Source organism: Mastigoproctus giganteus, chromosome 2 (genome assembly GCF_048544385.1).
Source record: "Mastigoproctus giganteus isolate SK-2022 chromosome 2, ASM4854438v1, whole genome shotgun sequence".
NCBI classification, from domain to species: Eukaryota; Metazoa; Arthropoda; class Arachnida; order Uropygi; family Thelyphonidae; genus Mastigoproctus; species Mastigoproctus giganteus.
The window spans coordinates 127,809,919-127,836,547 of NC_143576.1; the positions used below are offsets into that span (position 1 = coordinate 127,809,919).

General features: G+C 37.0%; 1 protein-coding gene across 1 annotated transcript in view; it reads right to left on the bottom strand.

The window, feature by feature from the left end:
* The window catches only part of Awh (LIM/homeobox protein arrowhead), a 197,993-nt gene extending 182,702 nt beyond the window's left edge, over positions 1 to 15,291 (bottom strand). Inside the window, exon 1 of the mRNA XM_090390027.1 lies at positions 15,187 to 15,291. Within this exon, the coding sequence (XP_090246153.1) occupies positions 15,187 to 15,273 (87 nt within the window). The 5' untranslated portion in view covers positions 15,274 to 15,291. The remainder of the gene's footprint in view (positions 1 to 15,186) is intronic.
* Between the last annotated feature and the right edge of the window lie 11,338 nt (positions 15,292 to 26,629).

Genomic DNA, 26,629 nt, shown 5'->3' on the forward strand with positions numbered 1-26,629 from the left:
GGAACAACGGGCTAACTTTGTACTCGATAACTTGCTGCATTGGACTCTGGAAAATAAATTACGGGTGTCACCAGCTAAAACCAAGATGATAGTTCACGGAAAACTAGACCATAATAGACCTCCGGTTGTCATGTTTAATGAAATATATCTTTGCCACTTGGTACCACTCATAAGCATCCTGTGGATCATTTTGGATGAAAAACAGTCATTCTCAATACACATCGTCTTCCGTTAAAAGTTCGTCTTCCGGACTTTTGTCCGTCTTCCATCAGAAGTCAGGAGAATTCTGGACAGTCTTGATGCCAAGGAAGCTCCAGGTTGTGATGGCTTTTCCCCACCTGTTCTTGAAACTTTTGCTCCCAAGCTTACTCCTGTTCTGTGTCGCCTTATTCCACTCGTGTTTTTTCCTTCGGCTTGGAAATTTGCTCATATACATCCAATTGCTAAAAAGGGTGACAAATCACTTCCACGAATTTCTGAAATATCCACTACACATTTTTTAAGTTCTGATCGTCGGATAAATTCTCCAGTGAGGCAAAGATAACTTAGTTAATTTCAATTCTTCGAAAACTCAACCCTATCTTATATCTCGTATAAAGGATTCTTCTACTTCTATGCTTATCTTTGATGACACTCACAATTCTAAACAAGATCACCGATCTCTATTAGGGATTACCCTGACTTCTAATCTCTATTGGCATAGGCACATCACAAATATGCTTCCTCCGTATCTAAAAAACTGGGTTTTCTTTTTCGCTTTCGGCATTATTTTTATTCCAAACAGCTACTCACTCTGTGCAAATCTAAAATCTGCCCTATCTTGGAATATTGTTCCCATTTCTGTGGCGGTGCCCCCATAATTCTCTCAGGCTTCTAGATTCCATTCAAAAGCGTGCAGTCAGGTTAATTAATGACCCATCTTACAAAGTCTCTCAACTCTCTGTCTCAGAGAAGTTCTATTTCTGCTGCATGCCTTTTTCTGAACATGCCGCAACCATTCAGCATCCTTTTACTGTCCAACTTCAAACTCAGAGAACTTTTTTTTTTTTTTTTTTTTCCCGTCTCCTCTCATTTGTTTCTTCAAGTTCTGTTTTCTGTAACAAAATCCGTGCACACGTATTTGCTCTCGTGGGCAGCACGAGGGCAAATACATGCGAACGAGTTTGATAGGATCGCCGTCCTCCATACACCGGGCAGAAAAGAACTGAGTTCGAGTCCCGTCGATGACGTGAAATTTTTATATGGAGCTTTTTCACAACGTGGCTGAGTTAGTCAGGCTCAGACGAGGGTATCATGGTATCGAGGGTATCATGGCAAACAGAAAATCGGCCTCAGAACACACATAATTTGCAAACAATATACACGGAGCAATATCGCCTTAGTCGATGATGCTCCTAAAACCCTAGTAAAACAAAAACTTCAAGCAGAAAGGAGATATTCTTTAACTCGCTCCTGGCCATGTTCAAATTAATCGAATCTCATAAATAAATATATAATTTGTAATATAAATCAGTTCCTTGATGCCAACCATCGAGTCTGAACTAAAAATTCTACAGTATGATCTCCTTTAAAAATTGAGGACTTCTGTGTGCTGCTACAACGTCAATCTGTGTTCAGAGCAGACGATTCTTTGTAGACCTTTGACTACCAAAGAAACTAACTACCAAAATATTGACTACCAAAATATTTCCAATAACTTTTAAAATTTCAGAACATAATGACATTTTTCTCCTGAGCAAAACAATTCCTTGAAGGATACCAGAAATTCATATTCGACGACTTTTTTTTCAGCATTTTTGTCCAAATGCTAAAAATAGTAGTTTTGCTTCTAAGTTATTCCTATGGTTGACAACAACTGTGTACAAATAGCATCATGTTAACATCACTAAGTTGACCTAGTTTGCCTTGCTATTGGTGGCAAGGCAACTCAGTTCAGGGGAAGTCAGTACATCGTGTTTCTATATTACATGCACATTGTCCTAGCATCAATATCCAGGCACCCCTCCGTTGACAGTTGGTTACCTCCTGTCCACACACCACGTGTCAGATACAACTAAACTCGTAGGATTTCATTTGTATTTCGTTTGTGAATGCAAGATGGCGCGATCGACGGAGTTAACAGACCTCCAGCGAGTAATGATAATAGGGAGGCCACGTAAGCAATCGATCTGTACGTGACATTTCAACGACACAGAAAATTCCTAGGTCGACAATTGGTGATGCGATCTACAAATGGAAAGACTGGTGCTGAAATCGTCAAGAAACTGACTCTGTAAACTTTCGAAGCTGACGGAACGTGACAGAAAAGGTCTACAAAGACTCGTCTGCTCTGAACACAGATTGACGTTGTAGCAGCACACACAAATCCTCAGTGAGACGAAACGATTGGGACAGCTCTACACCAGTACTGTGCACAGGACGCTGCATGATATGGATTACCACAGATATGCAGTCATGGAGACTTAAGTAATGTGGCTTTTTTAGTAAATTAGCCCTGCAGTGCAAGAAAGTCACAGACTGCTGCACTATCCAAAAATAAAATAAAGAAATAAAAATAAATATATAAAAAAGAAAATCTACGAGTATGTGTTTCCCCTCTAACACAGATAATAACAATCCAGCTGACATTTGAATTTCCCCAAACTGTTACCCTCAACTCTCTACGGAGGTAACCTTTTCCAGCAATTAACAATTCACTAATTAAAATAAAACTTCCTGCAATCCAATATAAATCTCTTTTCCCCTAATTTGACTTTAATAGATCCTATTTACTTTGCTTATTTCAAGCCAAGAAATATATGCAGTTTTCGAGCATTGTAAAATAAACAATAAAAGTTTGTTAAAAGGTATCATAAAGATATGAGCAAAGAACGGTTAAATAATATATTAGATTATAAAATAAATACATAAAAAATATATAAATAAAATTATGATGACTTATTTTGCTTATAAAATACTTTGCTTACTTTGCCTATAAAATAAATACATGAAAAATTATATAAATAAAATTATGATACCTTACTTTGCTTATTTTAACACATATTATATTTTATGCGATTTATAAAAAATAAACCATCCATTACAATCTTCCACGAGAAGAGGCGTACTGGAAGCAGATGATAAAGCTAGTAGAATCAACAGCCGCAATGAGACTTTCTCTATAAAGCATTGATTGCCACGCAGTCAAATTCAGGAAAATTTGATCAAAAATTTAATGGTGATGATAATGATTGCTATGAACAGCCACAATGAGACTGTCACAGCCCATTAACATTAGCTGGTCCAACTTGAAATATCAACCTTACAAGAGACCACTGCCACGGAAGAGAATAATGATCCTTGTCATCCTCCCTCACCATCATACTCAACGATTAGAAATCTTGCTTTTCAATCTTCCACAGAAGAGATGTACTGGATGCCGATGACAAAAACCTCTAGCGTCAGGAAGGAGGTCAATAGCCACAATGAGACTGTGCCTCTATAATACATAATTTCACAATTCATCATTTCCCACGCAGTTAAGTCTAGGAAATCATTTGATCAGAAAATTAGAAGTGATGAAAGTTGCTGTGAACAGCCGCAATATCTATTTCCAGAGACAATCAGGAGGTTACAAGATTCAAAATGAACTTAAGGTTTTTCTTTTTCTTCCAGGTATCCCAAGAAGATCTTCCCTCCTAGTATTAATATTTTTATTATTTACATTGTTCACTTGATATCTGCCTCCTTTACAACAAGTGTAACCAGATATAATAAATCACAGTAGGCGATTTTGTTCATTAAAATGCAGCTCATGCAACTTGTACACAAATTCGATTACAAATTAATTAACCAAGCTGATTCCTGAGTTCAGTTCTCTTGTGAAAAACTGACATTGAGAAGATCTGGAGGGCGGTAAAATTTTGTTCATTTTCTAGGATATGAATATTATCCACCGATAGGTTAGGGACGCTATAGTGTCACGTAGTAGGCATATCCATTCCAGTTTCAGATAGCAGAAGTAAGGCAACTAAAAGAAAATCTGTTCGAAAAATTGTATGCCAAACGAAGACAGAAGGTAACGCGATCATTTTTTATTCAGCAAAACAGCAAACCAATTACAGAACACAGTGATGCCTTACAGCCTTAATTGCTTCGGTGAACAAAAAAAAAAAAAAAAAACACACAAGTCAATGTATGGATTGAAATATCACCCATGGATGTAATGATATAAGTAAGCCTTAAGTGGGAGTGATTTAACCAGTTTCTGGATGAAGAGGAGCAGGGATTTTCACTCGCTTATTCCATTCCTCATACAAACAAACAAACTGATCACATGCATTTTACCACGCAACACTCGTTTCATGGCTTGCGTTAACTTGGCATTAATTCAAATCAATAATAGTAATGTCTAGTTGGTCAAAAACCTTGACATTATTATGAAAATAATTCCAACATGTTTATTAACAAAATAAAAGCTTTACCCATGGACTGTAATTTGTAACTCTCACTATTTTGAGGATTGCTTCGTGACGATATGTGTATGAAGCAACTGCAATTTGACTCCAACAGTATCTTCCTGCCGATTTTCATCACTTTAACGTAGTGATGCGGGATTAATCGCTAAAAATCAATGGCTTAATAAAGCACTGAAGCCAAATTATTTATATGTGATAAAGCGTTTAGTTTAAAAGGTCTCTCAATATGAGGGTTAATTTCAGTTTATCTATAGATAGTAACAATATAGTGTGAATAAAAAGCCAGGACAAGTCGACCCATTATGATTGGTCCTGCGTTTAGAATTCCTTCAGTAGCAGAAATTCTGCAGTACTAAGTCCACTGAAATACAAAAGAAAACTGGCGAAATAATTTGGAGACTTCATTTTATAAATAAAAGACTTCCTTATGAGAAAAACTTTTCTTGGGCACCGTTCAAAATAAATCACAGCGCTCCGCTTAACTAAAAAAAAAAAAAAAAAAAAAAAATGAATAATCTAAATAATTCGCATTGTAACTTGGCTGTTGCAAGGTACGAAACAAATACAAATGGAATGAGAATTAATACACTAATAAACCAACTCGCAATTCTTGGTACAAAAAATATCATCACATAATGCTGTAAGAAAAAGCAAGTCGTGATGCATATTAAAGTAGAGAATTGTAATCGCGAATAACAGAATACGTTTTTATTAATTTGTTCTTTGGCTACTTTTGCTTACTCCAACAATGCTCCTGAGGACACTTACATAATCTTTCAAAAGAAGAAAACCTAAGTACTGCTAGAAGTGACCTACATAAACAGTTCAAACAGCATAGCCTAAGGTACAGCAGAATATTCTGCTTGCAATATTAAAAATACAAACAAAAACAAAGCATGAGCAACAAATGTCTCGAAACCCGTTATTATTTCTTGTTCTGTAATCACGAAGAATACCTTCTGTATTCATTTGGCTCTTTGATCACAAATTATTTTTTAACTATCAATTAGCCATTACTAAAAATATATACACTGCAAAGAATGCCAATGTGCTGCTATCAGATGTGCTGTTTAGATGCGCATTGAAAGCAAAAAGAAAAATGATCTGCATGTTCTAATATAGTTGGGGAAGGACATTACGTGGTTGTTTTCCATTAAGATTATTATTATATTTAATACCACTCTTACACAGTGGTATTAAATATAGTAATGATCTGCATGTTCAAAAGGTCAATGCTATGAACGACTAATTTCGAAAAATGCATGTCCCAAGAAACATTTAGAGTACAGCATTTCATAAAAGAAACTGGTTTATGATGAACTGCTCATGCTCGTTCACCATCCAATATAACAATTCCCCCTTCACAGAGTATGCTAGGATTTTGTGACGGACTCTGAAATATAGCAGATGCATTTCTTGCCACAACAATATCACAAACATAAATAAAAATAAAATTTTCTGTTTGTATTCCGTGAAGACGACACGAACAGAGGAATTTATAAGATAGAGAGAATACAAGAAACAGCACCGTTTAGCAGTCACGGGCTTGAACCCCGACACTCAAGGCACGTGTACTTATGCACCCTTTCACTTGACCATTCGGCTATAGCTCTCTTCTTCTGCAATAAATTTCTATTCCCGACGATTTTCCAGCCTGTACAAATATCAAATACACCATACTATGGAATATTCTGACCCCCAATACTCCAAAATTCCTCCGCTTTATTATTATTAGCTACATGGTGCAAGGAAGTCTGACGCTTATCTGCACCAGCCAAAAAAAAAAAAGAGAAAATTCCCCGAGTTATCCTGAGAGAGAGAGAGAGAAAGACTCAAAAGTAGAAGGGAATCACCAAGAAAGAGAAGAATGATGATATCCAGCTCAGGACCCTGGGTGTGCCAAGTCCATACTCACCAGATGTGAATCGAAGAGAAGTCAAGATTAATTCATTATCTCTCTCTCTCTCTCTCTCTCTCTCTCTCTCTCTCTCTCTCTCTCTCTCTCTCACACACACACACACACACACACACACACACACACACACACACACACACACACACACACACACACACACACACATTCTCCACTTCCTATCATGCAGACGTTCAAGATGCTACTGCATGCGTATAACTAAGCGTTTTCTAAGTGAATTGGCACAGCTAGCCAACAACCAGTCACGGTTCAAATCCAAACTAGCTGAACAAAATATTCTCCTTTTTCTTTATTTATTTTATTTACTTCTGTTCTTTTAAACAACCTTTCTCCTTATATAACATTTCATGACAAGTGCAGCCTGCAAAAATTCAAGGTGTATTTCACTAAGTTTATTCTGGTTTTCCAACCCTCAACCCATTCACGGTACCTTTCTCCTAATATACTGTTTCATAAAAAGTACAGCCAGCAGAAATTCGAGTTGAATGTCAACAAGTTTTTTTCTGGCTGTTCAACTCTCAACCCATCGATATAGTAATACAGTGCTCTACATTTCAACAAACTTTCTTGTTAAACAAAGTCTTAAAAAGTACTCTGTTGTAACCTTAAAAAGCTGATATGTAATTTCACTATGGTTTGCGTAAAAAGTGCGGACTGCACAACGCGAAATGATCGTTTGTTATCTGTACAACATATAGCGGATAACATCATGCAAACAGTTCCAAAAGAGCTCAAAGATATAATAAAGCTAAAGGCCAAAATTCTCTAATTACTAATGGGACCTAATGCGATTTGCGTTTCTTCAAAAGTAATTAAGCAATAAGAACACAAGCATACCTGAAAACATAAGCTGTTTCACTAATATGCGGCGCTTTTAAAATCATGAAAAGTCAGCAAAGATGATAACTATCAAGGTAAAAATCTATGGTTATTGATTCAGAATAACAAAGAGAAAACACAGTGTGAGACCTCCGTAGCCAGGTGGGCAGGAGCAGCAGTACACGTAGCACACGCTTCTTGATTAGACCGGGGTTCGAGCTCGTCACCACCAAATACGGAGGATGCGGAAAGGTCAGGAAATGACCACCGCATATTCCCGGAGCAATATGGCCTCAGTTGCTAATGCTCCTAAAAGAAAAAAACAAATAATACAATGTGTCTAATGCTTGTTGCCTAATGAATGTCTCAAGAGCTTTTTTTTCTTTTTCAAATGATTATGTAAAATAGAATTGAATGAAACCGGCGATAGTCCTTTCCACAGCGGACACATTCAATAAGAAATAAGACACAGGACGAAATACATCTGTTTTATTCCGTTTTCTTTTACTTTAGCAATCGCTTTCCCTATCTGCCGTGTTTAGGATGTCATTACATGCCCTCTCCGCTATTAGCCCCTGGGAACGACGACATCGGAAGATATTCGGTGGCTGCTGTCGGTTATGCCTAGTTAGCTATAGCCCTGAAACCCGAAAGGTCAAAGCAAGCCGTGTCGATTTCGGAATCCGTTTCCCCCCCCCCCTCCTTTCAAGAAGGAATTTTAAGACGAGAAAATAAAAGTAAATTCATCACTGGTGAACTCCCTCAAGGGTGAATTTAGGGATTAGGCGGTAACTACAAGCCGCTATTTTATTTGAGTTTGAAGCGATGTCTCAATGTGTCTCGAATTTCGTAATTACAGCAAAAATCCTAGGACGGTGGACCTAATTTTCTGCTACGATTTTCAATCTTTTTAATTTTTATTTATTTTTTTAAAAAGTGTATTTCTTTTATCTCGAAATTTCAGCTCACGTATTCCTTTAAAATATTTTTACGTTGTGTTACTATTATCAATCATGTGATAAGTCTATAAGACTATATCACTGTTTACCAATTTATGGTCCGTGGGCCACTTGTAGTCCAGATAACTTAAGAAAGTGGTTCTCAGGACTTTCATAGTAAAATATTTTTGCAGTAGGAAGCAATCAACCAGTGATAGGAAATGCAGATATACCTATAACAACCAAGCGTATACTACATATGTTAAAAATATAGTACGTATCATTGTATTTTAAAATAGTTATTAATATATTTGCATATATAGTTTAATCTTTTTCTGGTCCATGGCTTCTAGTTCAAATATGAAATATGAAGTGAGTGGTCTTTATCCGGAAAAAGGTTGGGAAACGCCGATCTATATGATTACAAAAATGCACGTATAATACAAAACAAAAAACAGATAATATACACAAATAAAAATAAATAATAGTTAATACTTAAATTTTAAAAATATCTGTAGCTATTTTTTTTTCATTTGTGTTGACTTCTTTTTTTTTTTTTTTTTTCATATCCTTATGAATATTTAAAAGGGAATAGCAATATTTCCATAGGGACAGTCAACCTACTGAAATGGTTTATAAAAGCTTTTTGAGCCATTAATATGTGGAATAATAATTGATGGAATTGTATCATATGATGCAATTCTAAACAGCAGTATATCACACGATAAATACCCTTGAACCATTCCAGTTTATTTTATTCATAGCTTTGAGCGGGATGACTACAAAATGATCAGAATAGCATTCGGTGACATTAAATTCAAAAATCTGACCTCTGGTCTGTAAATCAATATTCATCCCTAAATAAAAAAAAATAAATAAAAAAAATGCAACGCCATTTCCTATTCTAATAGTGAGTTCGTGAAATACTAGTACAAAATTATAGCACATCAACATAAAAACTGCGCAATTAAAAAAAAAAAGTATGTTTTCATCATTGCCGCTTTGCACAATATATTGATTCCACTGCCAGTAAAATCTATTAGTTGTTAAAAAGCATTCCTTTTTTTTTTTTTTCCCCTTTTAATGGCTTGTGCTAATAATGCAATTTCATGCTATCTTTCTGTTATACAGTATATGACAGAATTGATACATATTGCGGAGCTAATTGACTGTTGAATGGACAGATAATTTTTGTATACATGCCGTTAATGTGGGAACAGTCTCAAGCATTATTTTAAAATATTAAAAAACAAAGAGCAACAAAACTCTAATTAACAGCAGAACCAGTAGGGTATTGCAAAAATCCAAATTTACCAGATACAGCGCTCGTTTACAGCTATTTCTTAAAATTATTTAACTATAAGTTTAACTGTCTTAAAATTAGACAGTTAATTCCACTAAGGATATCGTTGTCGATGCATTCAAATCTGTATTCGAATGATCTGACTCTGTGATAAAGTTTGTGTTAGTGAATTAAAACATGGATAATATTTAATCTGTGTTTTAAATGTGTATCTAATATATTAAAATTCTCTTGGAGCAGAAATGACCGACAATATATAATCTTATCTGCAAGTCAAATTTTACTATCTTGTTGAAATTTTGTTTATAATTCGTTATACGCTGCGCTTATTCTTTACCATCCTGAATTACGGATAAATATTTCATTCAGTCGATGTGATATTGTATTATAATTATATTATTTAATCAATGATTGATTCAATGTATTGCGTTACTTTTATGTGAGTAACTAACATGGAAAATTATTAGTTTCCCCTCTAATGCACACAATGCTAGAAATTAAAAAAAAAAAAAAAAAAAGAATTAATAAAAGCCAGATTAAAAACAATTCAGAAAACAGTTTTCTGGACTAAAGCCGTAGAAGAACATCAGTTCGAATAATTGTCCTTCTCTTCTCTTTCGTACTTGCATTATGCGGTATCCATATTTAGGCACAAAAACTATTTAGATTACAGTGATTATTGCACGAACACCCACAATATTTCTGTCTGAGTGAAGTCCGGAACAGAGAAGGGGTTCAAATGTGAGCAGAAAGCAATGTTAATACTAAACAGCACTAAACCTAATGATATTTTTTAATAAAACAAGTAGTCCTTGGCGAAAAATCTTGCGTGAACTCAATGGACAACGGTCTATGATAAAAATCTGTCTATTAGAGAAGTTGTATTATTCAGCCAAATTGTGAAAGGAATCCAAAGCTAAATAATCCAGAAGTTTGGGAACTGCGAGTTGGTTGGCATGCCTGAGCATATTATTATTATTCGCATAATTATAATTAACTGTAAATCACATGTAAATCGCTGATATTAGACGTTACTGAATTTATGAGAGCAATAAGCAAAGCAATATAGAATCTGATTTCCATGTTTTATCCAAGGTGATGGCAAATAATACACAATCACTAAAACAGTTAACTGCTGTAGAATAAGTGTCGTACGCAAATTATTCTAAAACCAGTAAATATCTGTATCTATTCACACGGATACTTTTAACGTTGTAGATATTTCGATCATTGCAACATTTCCCACTATTTTCAAAAGGATCAATAACAGTAACTTGGACTACACATTCCATCAGATCAGAAACTTATGAACGCAACATTCCAACTGAATTCTTTTAGGATATTGAAAGAAATGCGGGATGGGAATTGGGAGTGACAAGATAATAGATATGATTCCCTTCTTGATACCCCGACACGATGGGACTTTTTCCGTTTGACACTAATAATTGGACTTGAGTGTTGGTTATTATCAGTAAAGCCAAATAAGTGAACTTTCCAAAATTCGCCAAAAAAAAAAAAAAACAAAAAAAAAAAAAAAAAAAAATATATATATATATATATATATATATATATAATCAAAAATAATAATAAATAAAAAATAGAATGTTCACACTATATCTATTCCAACAAAATAACCATCTAATTCTGCTTTGAATTTAGCCAGACTCACTGCCTCTGACACCTTGGGAGGCAGCTTATTCCACGTTCGACAACCTGCTGCTCAAAGGGGTAAACTTCCTGAGATCTAATCTTCTGTTATTAATTGATATTTTATATCCGTACCCCTTTCTTGTCTCATCTATGAGAAAGAAAAACAGATATCATTCATTTTATTCAACCCCTTATACACCTCAATGAGATCTCTCCTTAAATGTTTAGTTATCAAACGTTACAGCCCTAAACCGTTCTTCAAACGTGCATCGATTTTCGCCCATCACTAATCTGATCGCCATTTTTAAACTCTCTCCAAAAGTTCTATGTCTTGTTTCTAGTACGGTCTCCATCCAAACCTGACTACAATGCTACAAATGCGGTCTAGTCGTCGTCTTGTAATGACGTCCTTCTCCTTTTTGGCAATGTCCTATATATCATGGATAGGATACTATGTGTCTTTCTAACCACCTGTTTATACTGCATGGAAAATTATGTCAGATTGAATCCTAATACCTGTCTTTTTCGTTTTGAACCACTTTAAGCTCTCCCCACAACTTATACGCGACTCCAGAATCTCTGTTACCCATATGCATAACTTTACATTCAGAAGCATTAAACTTTAGTTGCCATTTCTGAGAGTATATGAGACCGATTCATGTTCTTTTAAAGCAAGACGGCCTGGCTCGAATTGGTAATCACCCTTCCATCTTTAAATCACCAGAAAACTTTGACATCTTACCTTGTTTTCCACACGTCAATATCATTTATGAAAATTAGAAAAGGGAGGGAACCCAACGAGTCCTAAGGAGCACTACTTGTTACACTGGTCCACGTTGAAGACAGGCCATTTATGACAACCCTCTATCCCTTACCTTTTAGCCAGCCTGCCATCCGGGGTAAGACCTTATCAGTACAGTAATTCCAACTTCTTTAAGTTTATACAGCAGTCTTCCATAATAAATGGTAGAAGCGGCATTAAATTGCTACTGGTATTAAAATCTAGTACACATTAATCAGGCATGACCTCCCTCTAACGAACTGATGCTGGGATCTATTTAAGATGTCATTCTTGTCGAGATGGTCATAAATCTCATCCTTACACAGACTCAATGATCTTCTCTACCACAGACGTCAAACCCACTGGCCTACAGTTATCCAGTTCTTCTTAAATATCACCTTTGAGGACTGTAAAGACCTCGCACACTGCTTCAGTCCAAGGAATCTCTCCGAAGTCTAATAACGTTCACATTAGCAATCCCAACGGTTTCATACTCGTTTTAGCTGTATTTAATTATAGCTGAATATTTATTTTTATTTATTAAATCTGTTTATTGCTCTGCCAAAGAGCCACCCCCTGGACAGCAAAAAGCTCTACTTCTTCTGGAGTCTTGCCCCCCCCCCCGTTAACCTCAGTAGCTTTTGTAGAAAATGCTGTGAAATTATTATAGCACTTATTTTATGTCAATCTGACTCTAACATTCACAGATTCCAGCTTGCTTTCGACTCTAAATATCGTTGAAATACATCCATTCAATTCATCTTCCATTTGTGCTGCGCTTTCTGTCGACTTTCCACTGCAACCAATTAAGGGACTATTTGGTTTACTCTCTTCTTTTTTGTATTCACATATAAGAAGAGCTCCCTATCCATTTCTTATCTCTCTTTGTTAGTATGCACCTTCTCGTAATCAGCTCTTGCCCGTTTTACCCCCGTCAGTGTTTTGTTACATATTCTCTTGTAATGCTCATATAAATCAGAATCACACGATTTTTCTGTAATCCCATGCTTATTTCTTTTGCTCAGTTAAAATATAAATTTCCCGTAGTATATTTGGAGGCTACCGTATCCGACAGCATACAATCTCTCCAATTAATCGAATGCAAAAAAATATCTAATTACATTATAGACCGCTCTCTTGAAGTTGAAACTCACGCCTTCATTTTTGCCCAGAAGGTTTCCCTAGATAAAACCCATTTTATAGGACCTCGCGGGAAGCACAGTCGGTAAGTCGGTAGGATCGCCGTCCTCCCTACACCGGGTGGAAAAGAGCCGAGTTCGAATCACGTAGATGACGGTAGAAATTTTTATTAGTTAGTCGGTCTCAGGCGAGGGTAGCATGGTTTGTTCTCTCGGAAACTCGGGTTTTTCGTCCAGCAAAACAGAAAATCAACCTCAGAAAACACGCAATTTACAGACAACAGTCACCGATGCTCCTAAAATCCAACAATAACCATTTTATAGTATTGTGATCACTGCATGCTATTTAGTTCCCTACTATCAAGTTTTTCATAGTTAAGTTGCTGTCGTTGTTCTTATATTTTAGGCTCATCGGCAACTAACACCATATTGCACCACTGTATATTATGTCTATAAAAGTAATGTTCATGGGCCAATTTGCATGTTGTGCAGGCTGAACAAGCGGAAGAACTCACGTGGGGTAAACGCTACGCCTCAGATCGGTTACCTACAGCCCCGACTGAAGAGGACTTAAGAAATTTCTCCAGTAATCGACGGAATAAAGCCCAGACCTCTCCAAACGAGTGACAAGTGATGAAACCACTATACTATCACAGACCAGGCTCCTTAGTGAAAACCGTACCTAGAATATTAGAGCTCCTGGATGATTGTTACTTATCCTAGCTCCGACATTAAGTAGTAATCATCCAGTGGGATAAGTAGTAACCATCCAGTTTGTTCAAAAACACTATTATATATCAGCATATTTTCAGTCCACGTATTCCAGCCTATAGGAGGTAGATTCAAGTCGACTCTGAGACAATCGTATTTACTAACCTATTCAATCTGCCTAAAGAGATTTTTGTCATACCCCCTCAGAGTTATTTGACTTATAATATACCCCTCCTCAACTCTTATCTTCCATTTAATTGCAGTTCATTTCACATTACACTGACTCCACGATAGTTGACTTGATGAAAAAGGTCAAATTCACTTAATTTGTTTATAACTGTTGGCATTACTGCATAGACAAATTAAGTTTTGTACTTTATTGCTTTCCAGTACTCTGATACATCCCATACAGTTGCTTAAAAGTATTTTTCCATGTAGTCTTAGATTGCTAGTGGATTTTTCTCCTATCGCAGTTTCCCTTTCAGTATTTATGGTAATGAATAGTTGCACACAAGCGCTCTCAGACAGGAGAAAATGTAATTGTTGTCCCATGCCACTGACCTGAGTCGATCGTGTGCTTACTTCTCTAACCGCTTCCCCCACTCTTCCTTCCCCAAGAACTAGCAGTTCCCCGAATCCTTAAAACCTACTGATTGTTTTTCCATTAGGAAAAACCCTTGAAACTCCTGTTTAAGTAAATGCCTGACGTAGCCCAGTGGACAGGAGCGAGAGTGCATCGCACGCGTTCCTTGAATGGACCGGGGTTCAAGCCCGTGACTACTAAATACGATAAATATTTGTATTGACGATTTATTGTGAACTCTACTGACTTGGTTGTCGTGCCGGAGTATAAACAGAAAATTTATTTAAATATAGTCAACACAAAATAAATTCCGTTACGTTAGGCGAGTGTGTTCCGAAAAGTGCGGTGAAAATTTGGCTCTAATTATGTTTATCTGGATATGGTAACCAAAGTTATGATAGCCGGATTTTATTTCAGAAACTGCATTAAAACTTCATGAATATTTGCTTATTCTATATTGGGAGACTGAATTTATTCTCTATCCACCATTAATTTGGGAAAATAACTTTTTTTTAACTCCTGCGGAGAAAGCTGTTGAGAAGAAAGGGGCTGATGAGTATGGAAAATACATACGACAAACAAAATAGATAAGCAAAATAAAATATATGTATGTGTGTACAGTCTATGCACGAATATGTGTAAAAGTTTATAGATTCAATAATGAGAATTTTCACAAATCACTGCACAAATGTGATACTTCATCGAGAACAAATACCAAACTTTTTCTACGCAGAGCAAGAACCCCCTTCCCCACCTACTGCTACCAGTTCTTAAGCCTTAAGGGATGCCATCCAGCATGGAATCTATCCGGTAACTTAACGAGCTAAATAACGTACAGAATTGACTTGTCAAAATCAACGGACTAATCTTACCTTCATCACACTGACCGCAACCTGATCATCCTGAGCAGACAACGGGCGCGCGCCGTTTCCACTGCAGTTTCTTTCGTCGGTTAGCATGAATGGACGTCTACTGCTGACCACACCGGGCACACGTGCCGTCGGAGATATCCACGGAGCGCGGTGATCTTAGCTGCTTGACTGTTCTATAACACAAATCTGCAAACTCGTTGTTGACCACTGGGCGAGCGGGGGAGGTTACGAAATCGCGTTACGTCACAGCCAATACCTGGCTCCGCCCAATGCAGGCACCCATCGCGCGTACTCGCTAGAGAGCTGTCTGATATTGCTGAAGGGGGAGGGGTTATGCGTGAAGGTTAAAAAACAGGAAAACAGAACGATGGGAGTGCGAAGGGGAAAGAAAAGAAACGGTCGACACATGAGTGGAGTGAGCTTAGCAGGACGCACTCCCTGAACAAGTTTACCAAACACGACTATTGATCCGGAATTGACAGGCAGCGATCACTTAACAGCAGCGTCTAAAATGATGTCGTTGCTGTGAACCAATTGTAGCAATGTGCATTAGAGAAGGAATACTTTACACAGTACCCCATGCAAAGATGATGGTGACATCGGGTGAAAGGGGAGCTAACAAGGCACGTCGGGGCCACTTAATACACGTGATCTCCATACAAAAATAAACACGAGATTCATTGCGGTTTTACTGCAGTAAACGATCATTCGCGTGGAATTGTGAGCAACATAATCGGGATGATTTCTGAACCGACTGTGGTAAGCCACCTTTTTCTTCACTTGCCCTTCCATTCGGATGAAAGACCCAAGAAAGTTTTCTTACTGGCAATTTTATCTATGTGTTCACAAGGGTCATTTATACTCTTGTTTCTAATGCGTCCTTGTTAGATGGAAATTTTAATTATATAAAGCCAATACAGCACACGAATTGGAAATCGTTCACTTCCACATTAATATTCCAGATATTGTATATGTCGGGCATAACCTCTTTCTGTACGTATCTACGAGCAAAATGGATTTGCTACTTACCACATCCATCTTATATCATGGAGACACTTCGCCAAGAGTTTCCTTGGTATTGAACTAATCTAAATAAAAGACACTGCTGCAATGAAAAAGTATATTGCTTTTATTTACTTCTCCCTTGAAGCAGTGCCCTTTTTTTTCTTTTTTTTTAAGAGTAGTGCAATATCAAGACAAGCTGTGGCAAAGTGCTCCACAATATAAGATCGATGCAATAAGTAGAAAATCCAGTTTGCTCCCAGCTATGTGCAGAAAGGAGCTATGTCCATGTACAATGACTTTTTATAGTTTTCGTACTCTGAGGACTCTGCGCTAGACTTAACTAAGTATATTCCAGATATCTTTCTTCCTTGAGGTTCTGATTTAATTTTCTTAAACAAAGAATGCATTTACGTGGTCACTCCCTCCGATACAGCCCACAAGAAAGAGTTTTGCCAAATATTTTCAACAAAAAAAAAACAAAAGAGCCACCTAAGCTGTTACACAAAAACAAATGCTATAAAAAAAGATAACACTTACGCGTAAATTTAAAGATTATTTGTTTAAAATTTATAAGGAATTAATTGAGTATTTAATGCATTTTTCTGAATTAGTTTAACCATGGTTTCGTAAATAAACAGGCTTTGACTAAAAACAAGCGAATTAACAAATCGTGGAATGGGTCATGAAAGAGATAACTGAATTTGAATACCGGCAAAACGAATGTACAATTATGTCTGAAATTCTCTTCTTTGATTTCTACAGTTAAGTAAAGGAAAGAAGAGCAGAAGAATAAAATCCGACGATTGCCTATTTTGGCTATAAAATAGGTTCCGTATAAAAGCCGCTTCTGAACAAGAAGAGAATCAAACCTACTACTGAGACATATAGCTTCTTATAAGAATGTCTATTTTGTTGGAGAAGCATATCAATAGTCCATAATGGGGGAAAACGGATGCTTTTTAAAAGGGTTAGAAGGGCAAGATCGGATTCGAAGTCGCTACAAAACGAAAGCTTAATCCAGTTTTTTAAGCTTTAGAAGAAACTGAAGAGAAGTAAAAGAAGTGATAAGGACAATCAGGAGGCAAAGTCCTTGCAAGTATTAAAATACTTTGTTTCTTTCTTCTGGTCTTTATCGCTGATTTTAAGATAGCCGGATTTTATTTCAGATATGAATCGTTAAAACCTATACTAGCTGTAGTGCACTTATCTGTGCAAGGGTTGAGTGGTGAGAAAACACTTGTTGGCACTGGACTTGATTTACACTATGAGAACTTTTTTGTTTGTTTTGTTATTTGGTTTTTAGGAGCATTAGCAACTAAGGCCATATTGCTCCGGGATATGCGGTGGTCATTCCTTGACCTTTCCGCATCCTCCGTATTTGGTGGTGACGGGCTCGAACCCCGGTCTAATCAAGAAGCATGTGCTACGCACTGCTGCTCCTTCCCACCTGGCTACGGAGGCGCCACTATGAGAACTACTTTCGATTCATCCTCTAATGGTATGATTTCATTTGTGAAATGGTAAATCACGCCTCGGATCAACTTTTAAAACTCTTAATACTGTACTGATTGAAAATGCGGATTTATTAAGATGAATAAAATGTCTAGTTTACTTCTTCGACAGCAAGGAGGTGCAAAAATATCCAGACCACGCAAAAATAAATACACAAATAAATAAGCCTAAAATAAATAAATATGGCATAACTAAACAGAAGAATAAAGAGTTTACCGATTTGTACATGTGCACCAGTTCTCAGTCGATGTTTCAAGGTATTTTGAAGCCTCAGGCAAATGAGTCATTCTAGCATCTACGAATAATTCATTACGTAAAAAAATTTCAGAGCGGTTCTGTTTATCTGCGTTTCTTAGTGTTTCCTTATTAATTTGGTTATGCTGTGTTCGAATATGACCTTTGCATAGCATCAATAATTTCCCAGAAAAAAGAAAAGCAAATAGCAACAGAACTATAAAGATTTATTAATGCTGTTTATTTATTTATAATACAGCATGTTAATTTTTGCCATAAATAAACAACAAGATAAAAACAGATTAAAAATTAGAAACCTCCTCTTTCTAATTTTTAATCTGTTTTTATCTTTGTCTTCTGTAGTCAGTATAATCATCCCAAACCAGATATACAGTAGTCGTCTATCATAGATTCATCCCACCATCCTTTTCTGCCTCTTCTTCACTGGCCGATGTCGCGAAGAATCTTTCTACTCTCTTCACAAACGTCGCCAAGATTTGATCTGAAAAAATTCAGGTGAGAGTGCAAGTAACGAAGCTTGATTGACATTCTGCGCTCCATTTTCAACTACTACTTTCTAATTTTCATTCTAACATTACTAAGAAAGCTATTCGACAAAATGCGAAACGACAGCCACTCAACATTAGTCATTCTGTCTTCCAGTTCTTGTGAGCCAATCCGGCTTAAACTGTGGACCAGTAAATATGCTACCTTTCACTTTTGCATCACACAATTTGAAACATTTTGGATTGTATATTTTAGATTGCACATTAGATTCTATATGGTGTCACCACAAAGATTCAATGCTTTAACAAATTGCTTGATCAGTCAACTTGATATGGAGTGGTGTAAGCAATATATTGTTTCTTGGAACCAAGAGATTGTTTACTACGTTGTCCCAGGTTGCAACTCAATTCTAACAGACCATTCTCTTTTACTGTACTGATCTGTGGTCCTGCTGCCTCAGAGGCAGAGAGAGCAAGGGAAATTAGTAAAACCACTTTGCAAACCCAAAAGGAACCTCAGTTTCTTGAAGTTTCCATAGACATCCCATTTTTACTGGTCATGCCTCATCTTCTCTAAAAAAAATCCATCTGACTTAATTTTTCTAGGTATTTTTGCGGTACCTTCCCTGATTCCTGCCATGAACCACTCTATTCACTCTTGTATTTTATCTGATGCTAAGGTCGACAGGGACAGATGTTAGACATTAAACTTGAAATGCCTTAATCAATATCGTTAATAAATATTAAAAAGAGTAAGAGGAATCAGAATGGAACCCTGAGGAACTCCACTAATAACATTATTTCAAGAACACTTAGAAAAATTACACGATCAAAATTTTCATAGTCTTCTTTAATATGAACAGAGTCCGCAAATCGATGGGTGTATTTATTCCCATTGTGAAACAACATACCTTTCAAATTTTTATTTGAACTGTCAACGAAAAGACGCCACTCTTGGGGATTTTAAGTTACTAATTTTTTCCTAAGGACCAATCAAATCGAAAGAATAGCAATGGGTTCTGCAAAGGTGTAAAAATGTGCATAAGTGAGGTGTCTTTTTTCTGCATGTGAAAGTCTTGCAGCTGGGATTTAGCAGATTCCACCTAAACGAGATGTCGAGAACTCTGCAATGGATTTGGCAAGATCCAAATCCCTCACTAAATCATCCAATTGTTGCTGATTAGGGAAATGTGTCTCTTTACTTGAACTTGTTTCTAAGATGTAATTCCAATTAACCTTTCACCAGATTCATCATCGACTTCTGAAGACTCTTCTCTGGAAGATCGATTGAAAACTGGTAAGTATTCACTTTGTTGCACAGGAGCAATAGACAATGACATGTTCTGATACATCACAGCAGTTCGATCCGCAGACTTTTTAAACTTTGATATACAAAAGTAGCAATCGTCAGCTCTCTCCATATTCGAGGTATAGCAAAAGCCATACACTAACGATAAACAAGAAATCATACCTCTAATGTTGACCTACAACCATCACAACAGAAATAAGATGCCCACAACTTGTCTTGATCGTTCATAGGCATTCCCGATGTAGGATATTTATATACACTGCAAAACTTGGTTCCACCAACGAAGTTATGCTTCGGACCAATATAATATGCACAAACATAGCAGCCCTTGTGGGTAGCACAGTTGGTAGAATCGCAGTCCTCTCCACGCCGGGTAGAAAAGACCTGGGTTCGAGTCCCGTCGATGACGAGAGGAATTTTTATGGACCTTTTTCACAAAGTGGCTGAGTTAGTCCATCTCAGGCGAGAGTATAGCATGGTTCATTCTCCCGGAAACTCAGGTTTTTCGTCCAGCAAAAAATAAAACCGATCACAAAATACACACAATTTGCATACAATATATGGCGCTTCCGTAGCCAGGTGGGCAGGAACAGCAGTGCATAGCACACGCTTCTTGATCAGACCGGGGTTCGAGCCCGTGACCACCAAATACGGAAAGGTCAGGAAATGACCACCGCATATCCCCGGAGCAATATGGCCTTAGTTGCTAATGCTCCTAAACAAAACCAAATAATAACAATACAATATATATGGAGCAAAATGGCCGTAGTTGCTAATGCTCCTAAAACCCAATAACAACAACACAGACATAGCAGAACGAGTCGGGAGCTGACTTACACCTTCGTTAGGTAGTGATTGCAAAAAAAAAAAAAAAAAAAACACCTTATTATAGGAATACTACAGGTTCATATATATATCACTACTGCTTTCCGGGGGAAGCAAATAAGTTCTAAGCACTTATTAATTTTAATAGTGGCAAATGATACAAGAAAATAAGCTTATACGGTATCAGCCAAAAAAAAAATAATAAAAATAATAATAATATATATATCCACATCTGTCCTTCTCTCTGATAATTTGTCTACTCTTTCCTTAAAATTATTCGAACTAGCCACTTCCCCAATAACAGATAGGCGTTTGTTCCAACAATCAATTACACCCTGGCTGAAGGCAAACTTCCATGCTTCTATCCTACAACCATTCTTTCTGAATTTAAATTTATGTCCCTTAAGTTTACCATCGAGCACAGATGCTAAAGAGTACAGATGCTATCAGCATTTAGTTTACTCAGTCCATTTACAAGGTTAAACACTTCCGTCAGATCTCCTCGCAGGTGCCTAGTTTCCAGACGCTGCAATTTGCAGAACTGAAATCTTTCTCGGTAAGAGTACCCGTTTGTGTACTTGAGTAATCTGATTGCCTTCTCTGCACCCGATCTATGTCCTTTCTAAAATAAGGCTTTCGAACATGTGTGACGTATTCAAGATGCGGTCTAACCATTGCCTTATACGAGATAATCACATACCTAGCAGTGTTGAAATGTTTTCTGTATATCACTGATAACACTCTATGTTCTAGCTAGCAGCCTGTCTGCACTAGTCGGACCACTTCACGTCTAATTGTATATTTTCCAAAAGGTTTTTCTCGTTCTCTACTATTTTGTGTGTCATACCATCCAATTGTTACGTTATTCTGGGATTACTGCTATCCATAAGCAATACCCTGCATTAATCAATGTTAAGATCAATTGCCACTTCTAAACATATCTGACTAATTTTTCCAAATATTTTTGGAGTAGCATACCCTGATTCCTGCCATTAATCATTCTATGCACCCTTGTATTTTATCTGATGCTGAGGTCGGCAGGGATAAACGTTAGACATTAAGCTCCAAATGCCTTAATCAATATCGTTAATAAATATTAAAAAGAGTAAGAGGGACCAGTATTGAACCCTGAGAAACTCCACCAAACATTTTTTTCAAGAACACTTAGAGAAATTAGGCCCATCTGCCTAATTTCTCTATGTCTTGTTGGAGTAGTATATTCTGATATATGCCTTCACCAATACTGTTAATAGATGTTGAAAACAGTAAGAGAATGGAATTAAACTCCAAGGGACTTCACTAACATTAGTCCATGAAGAGCAGTGGCCATTCTCTGTCTCCTGCTACTCATCCATCCCTTTATTCTTAGCAGTAATTTTCCTCTAATGCCACACTGTTCCAAGTTGTACAGCTGTCTTTCATGTGGAACAGTATCTATCCTAAAAGCTAACCATCTATCCTAGCTTTACTGGTATCCTTTACTTGATGCAAAAAATATTTTTCACATATGTCAAATTTTTTTTTTTTTTTTTTTTTTTTTTTTTTTAGGAGCATTAGCAACTAAGGCCATATTGCTCCGGGATATGCGGTGGTCATTCTCTGACCTTTCCACATCCTCCGTATTTGGTGGTGACGGGCTCGAACCCCGGTCTAATCAAGAAGCGTTCAGCTCTTCTGTTACTATATGACAGTATCATAAATAGAATCCCAATTATCCAAAAACAATTGGGATGGAGAGAATTTCGGATAGTTGATTTTAAATGTGCTCCACAAACAGTATAAAACGGAAGCAAAGAAAAGAAATGAGGGGGAAAATTACACTAATTTTTAATTATCATTTATACTTAACATTTTCATGTAGCTTAAAAATAATTTCATAAAAAAATATTTTTTTTTATGAAAGGTGTTAAGTCATTTTTTCCGCTGAAAACTTCTGCATTTTCAGAAAACATACTTATATAATACTAATGTTATGAATAAAAATTCTGCTGAAAAAATATAACATGTCTATAAATTGACTGTTACATAAATTTTATTTGCAGTGATTTAAGCAAAGATGAATTTGTAGCCTTATTTGATATAGTGAAGTTTTTATGTAATCATATGAGTGGTTTCTATTATACTGAAGTGATATAGATGAAATTTACTATATTCCATTCATACGCTTTTTTTTTTTTTTTTTTTTTTGTATTAGTGGAATCATGATTTTATTGAATTCATGTGATAGTTTTGTTCGTTGCGCATAAATATTAAATGTGTAAATTCCTATCGGTAAAGATAGGGGGGGGGGGGGAAATAAAGGATAAAAAACTTTAAAATGAAAATATGCTGCAACTCTACTGTATTTGGGTGATAATAATGATAATTGGAACTCCCTGCGAATATTATAAGAATAGTATACTATTCTCGCAGTTCTGTTTCAAATGGCTCAATAATTTAAAATAGTCAGTCATTACAATATTATGGGGGAAATCATTCATTACAATATTAGAAACAGAGAAAATGAAAGAAGAAATTAAGAAGTTAATTGGCGAGTTTGAAGTTAAACTGCGATTCGATACTAACTTGCTGGCGCAAGTGCTTAGACCGGTTTAAAAGATAGATGATAAATCATAAAATTCAGAAGAACCTATAATATCTGTAGAAGAGATATGCTGCAGTGATTAGAGTGAGTCTGTAAGATCACAGATTATCTAGATTGAGCTGTTTTCATTTCGAAACTTTTGAAAGAGGTTTGGGAGGGGGGAGAAGTTGCCCCAGATGTGGGAAGAGTATGTTATGTTCTTGTTTATACTCTGGCACGACCACCAGATCAGTGGCGTTTATAATAAATCATCAGTACAAACATTAATCGTATTTAGCAGTCACGGGCTTGAACCCCGTAACCACTCAAAGAGCGCGTGCTATTGCACTCTCCGCCCCTTACCACTCGGCTACGTCAGGACTAATTATGCTAGGTCCGATTCGGATTTGAAGAGGATTAATCGATAAACACAAGAATAGGCTCAAAGCCTATTCTTGTTCCATGGAATTTTTGGCTCAGCGATTGACTTCTCAGGACATAGTATGCCAGTTTCTTGTAGCACTCCAATTCGTATGGTTTTGAAGTGTATACGCTGATCGTATAGTGATTTCCCAAGTAGCGAAACCACTATACGATCACGAAGGGAAGAGCAAAAGAGAAACCTTGCATTTAGAGGACACAGAGAGTAGCTGTAACTATGATATATAGATAAATGTGCCGAGGAATATTACTGATTCACCTGTCCAGAGCAGATTTTCTTCTCAGATCTCCGTTTCCACCTCTCAGTAGCTTAAGTACCCATGATTAGCACTTTAATATTGTTCTCATATAATGCAGCACTAATTAAACTTTCTAAGCAGCTTGTTTTTCCTGTGATCGAATTTTGGGACATAATAATAATAACAACAACAACAACAGACAGGAGGCTCTCCAACACCAACAACTACAGGAAATAGATCGCAAAGGACCCCGGAATGAGAGATGACACACGTCGATGATGACAACTAGCCACAGAAACAATCCAGCACATCGCCAAGAGATGCAGGGTGATCATCCAGACGGAGTACACTCACAGACGACCAGGTTGCCAGGGTAATACGTCAGAAGCCAGGGCAAAAATACTAGTTGATCAAAGAAAGTGTACCGTATTACAAGTACGAACCTCAGGTCGTACTAGAGACTGCTACTCAAACTATACTGGAACCGTGCCATAATAACGGACAAGACGATCCCGCACAACAGACCAGACATAAACCTCATCGACAAGAAGAAAAAGGATACCTACCTGATCGACACAGAGGTGCCCAACACCAGCGACCTCAGAAAAACTACGAGGAAAAGATCAGGAAGTATACAGAGCTAAGACAGGAAGTCAAAAAAATGTGGCATGTGGAACAAGTTATGACCATCCCGATCGCCGTGTCAACCAACGGCATGTTGCCAAAGAGCCTCCATAAGAACTTAACAGCAATAGGCCAGAGAACACTTACATGGAACTCCAGAAACGTGATCCTGAATGCCTGTAGAATAGCCAGAGTTCCTCGACCAACAGTAATAATGATAATAGTAATCAGACGCAGCCGACCGGGCTAGCCGGGTGGGTAAAGTGCCTGTCTAGCAACCCAAAGGTCGCGGGTTCGAATTCCGCCTCGGGTTTGGATCAAAGTACTGCAAAAACCTTGGGAGGAGGTGCATTATGGCCACAGAAGCCGATGCGCCAACAACTACCAAATAAAAAAAATCAGACGCAACCAACCATCCCCCAATACCCGTCACGGGGTGAAAAAATCCAACAAGGAGAAATCATAATAATAATACAATATTTATAGAAATAATTCACTGTTACAAGTGCAATTGAATCATTATAACATAATCGATTTTTTTTTTTTTTTTTTTTTGAAAAACCAAAAAGATATTGATGCTATTTTGATAGCATCAATACAAATTTCGGTTTGTCTAAAACTACATGTATATAGTTTTAGACAAACCAAAACCTGACATTAATGCATTTGCATCACTATGACATTAGTGATGCAAATGCACTAATGTCATAGTTTGAGACGTTCTGCCCTAAAACATTATTAATAAATAATTCACTTAAATTGCGAATGGCAATGGCAAAAACCGAACAGTTGTTAAATTAACGTTAATGCTGATGAAGTAAAAGGTAAGCCTACTGCATTTATCCCACGTTTCAAGATTTGAGAATCTAAATTAAATAGTCCATGAGCAGAGAGATCAGCAAGTCAAGAACAAATGTAAGAAAGGTTTTTGAATTTCACGAGTCTCATGCTTGAAGCATATCTCACGCCTGCTTTAGTAGCTTCTTCCTGGGATTTTCCAGCCAACGGCGTTCTGGATGTCTGGATTATCATATCGCACTGCTCACAGGTTGAGAAATGTATTAAATTTTTGGATAGAGTCTTATGCCGAGCGAGGGTACAGTGCAGATTTGCACACAGAACCATACTGGAAATGGGATATGATATGATATGATATGTGAAATTACCCAATTACTAGCCTACTGAAGAACCCACAACACTCGTCTATATAATTTTTTTGAGCGCATTATGAGGTGCGGCAGACCATATTTCTGAGGCATAATTACTAAAGTGGCGAATGACATTGTACATATCTTCTGGTGATTTCTCGTTATGGGTTCTGCAGAGGTCAAGTCTGATTTCCCAAAAGGCTATACATTAGAGTTTGAGATTATTTAGCCGAATTTGATCCAAGCAATTTAACCGAATTTGTCGACTCCAGCTGATGTACTGCTGGGCGGGTGAGGAAATAAGTCATGCATATGCAATTGTCCCAGTTCTCTAGACTTACATTACATTTATATGTAACATTACAAATTAAATTTATATATCTAGATTTCTGTGGATTGAGGATGACACCAAAGAAAGTAGCCTACAATTGGAGGAGGTCCAGATCCGGTGTCGTGAACGGATTTGTGTAGTTTCTCTTTCCACAATAAAGATTATATTTATTTATATATGCTATCTAAACTGACGTTCGTTATTCCTCATTTCAACTCGAGACTTCATTTTCTTTTCTTATTCTCTGCTGCAATAGAGTGATATTCCAGTCCTTAACAACCTGTAGCTGTTTCGCTCACTCCATCTACCTCGACAAAACTGACATTTTCCTTAGCTCCTATTGACTAAAGTGAATGCCATGGAGACATTGTGGCCAGGGCTGTAGCTAATTGATGATTTTGTATCCTATGCGAAGCCGACCGGGCTAGCCGAGTGGGTAAAGTACCTGCCCGGCAACCCAAAGGTCGTGGGTTCGATTCCCGCCTCGGGCTTGGATCAAAGTACTGCAAAAACCTTGTGAGGTGCAATATGGCCACAGAAGCTGATGCGCCAACAACTACCAAATCAAAAAAAAAAAAAAAAAAAAATCCTATGCGAAGATGTTAATGTTCATCACCATAACATTGATTAATCACCTAATTCAACCTAATCACTATAATTGTAAATGAAATTATCACTACTCTTCAACTGTATATAACATACACTA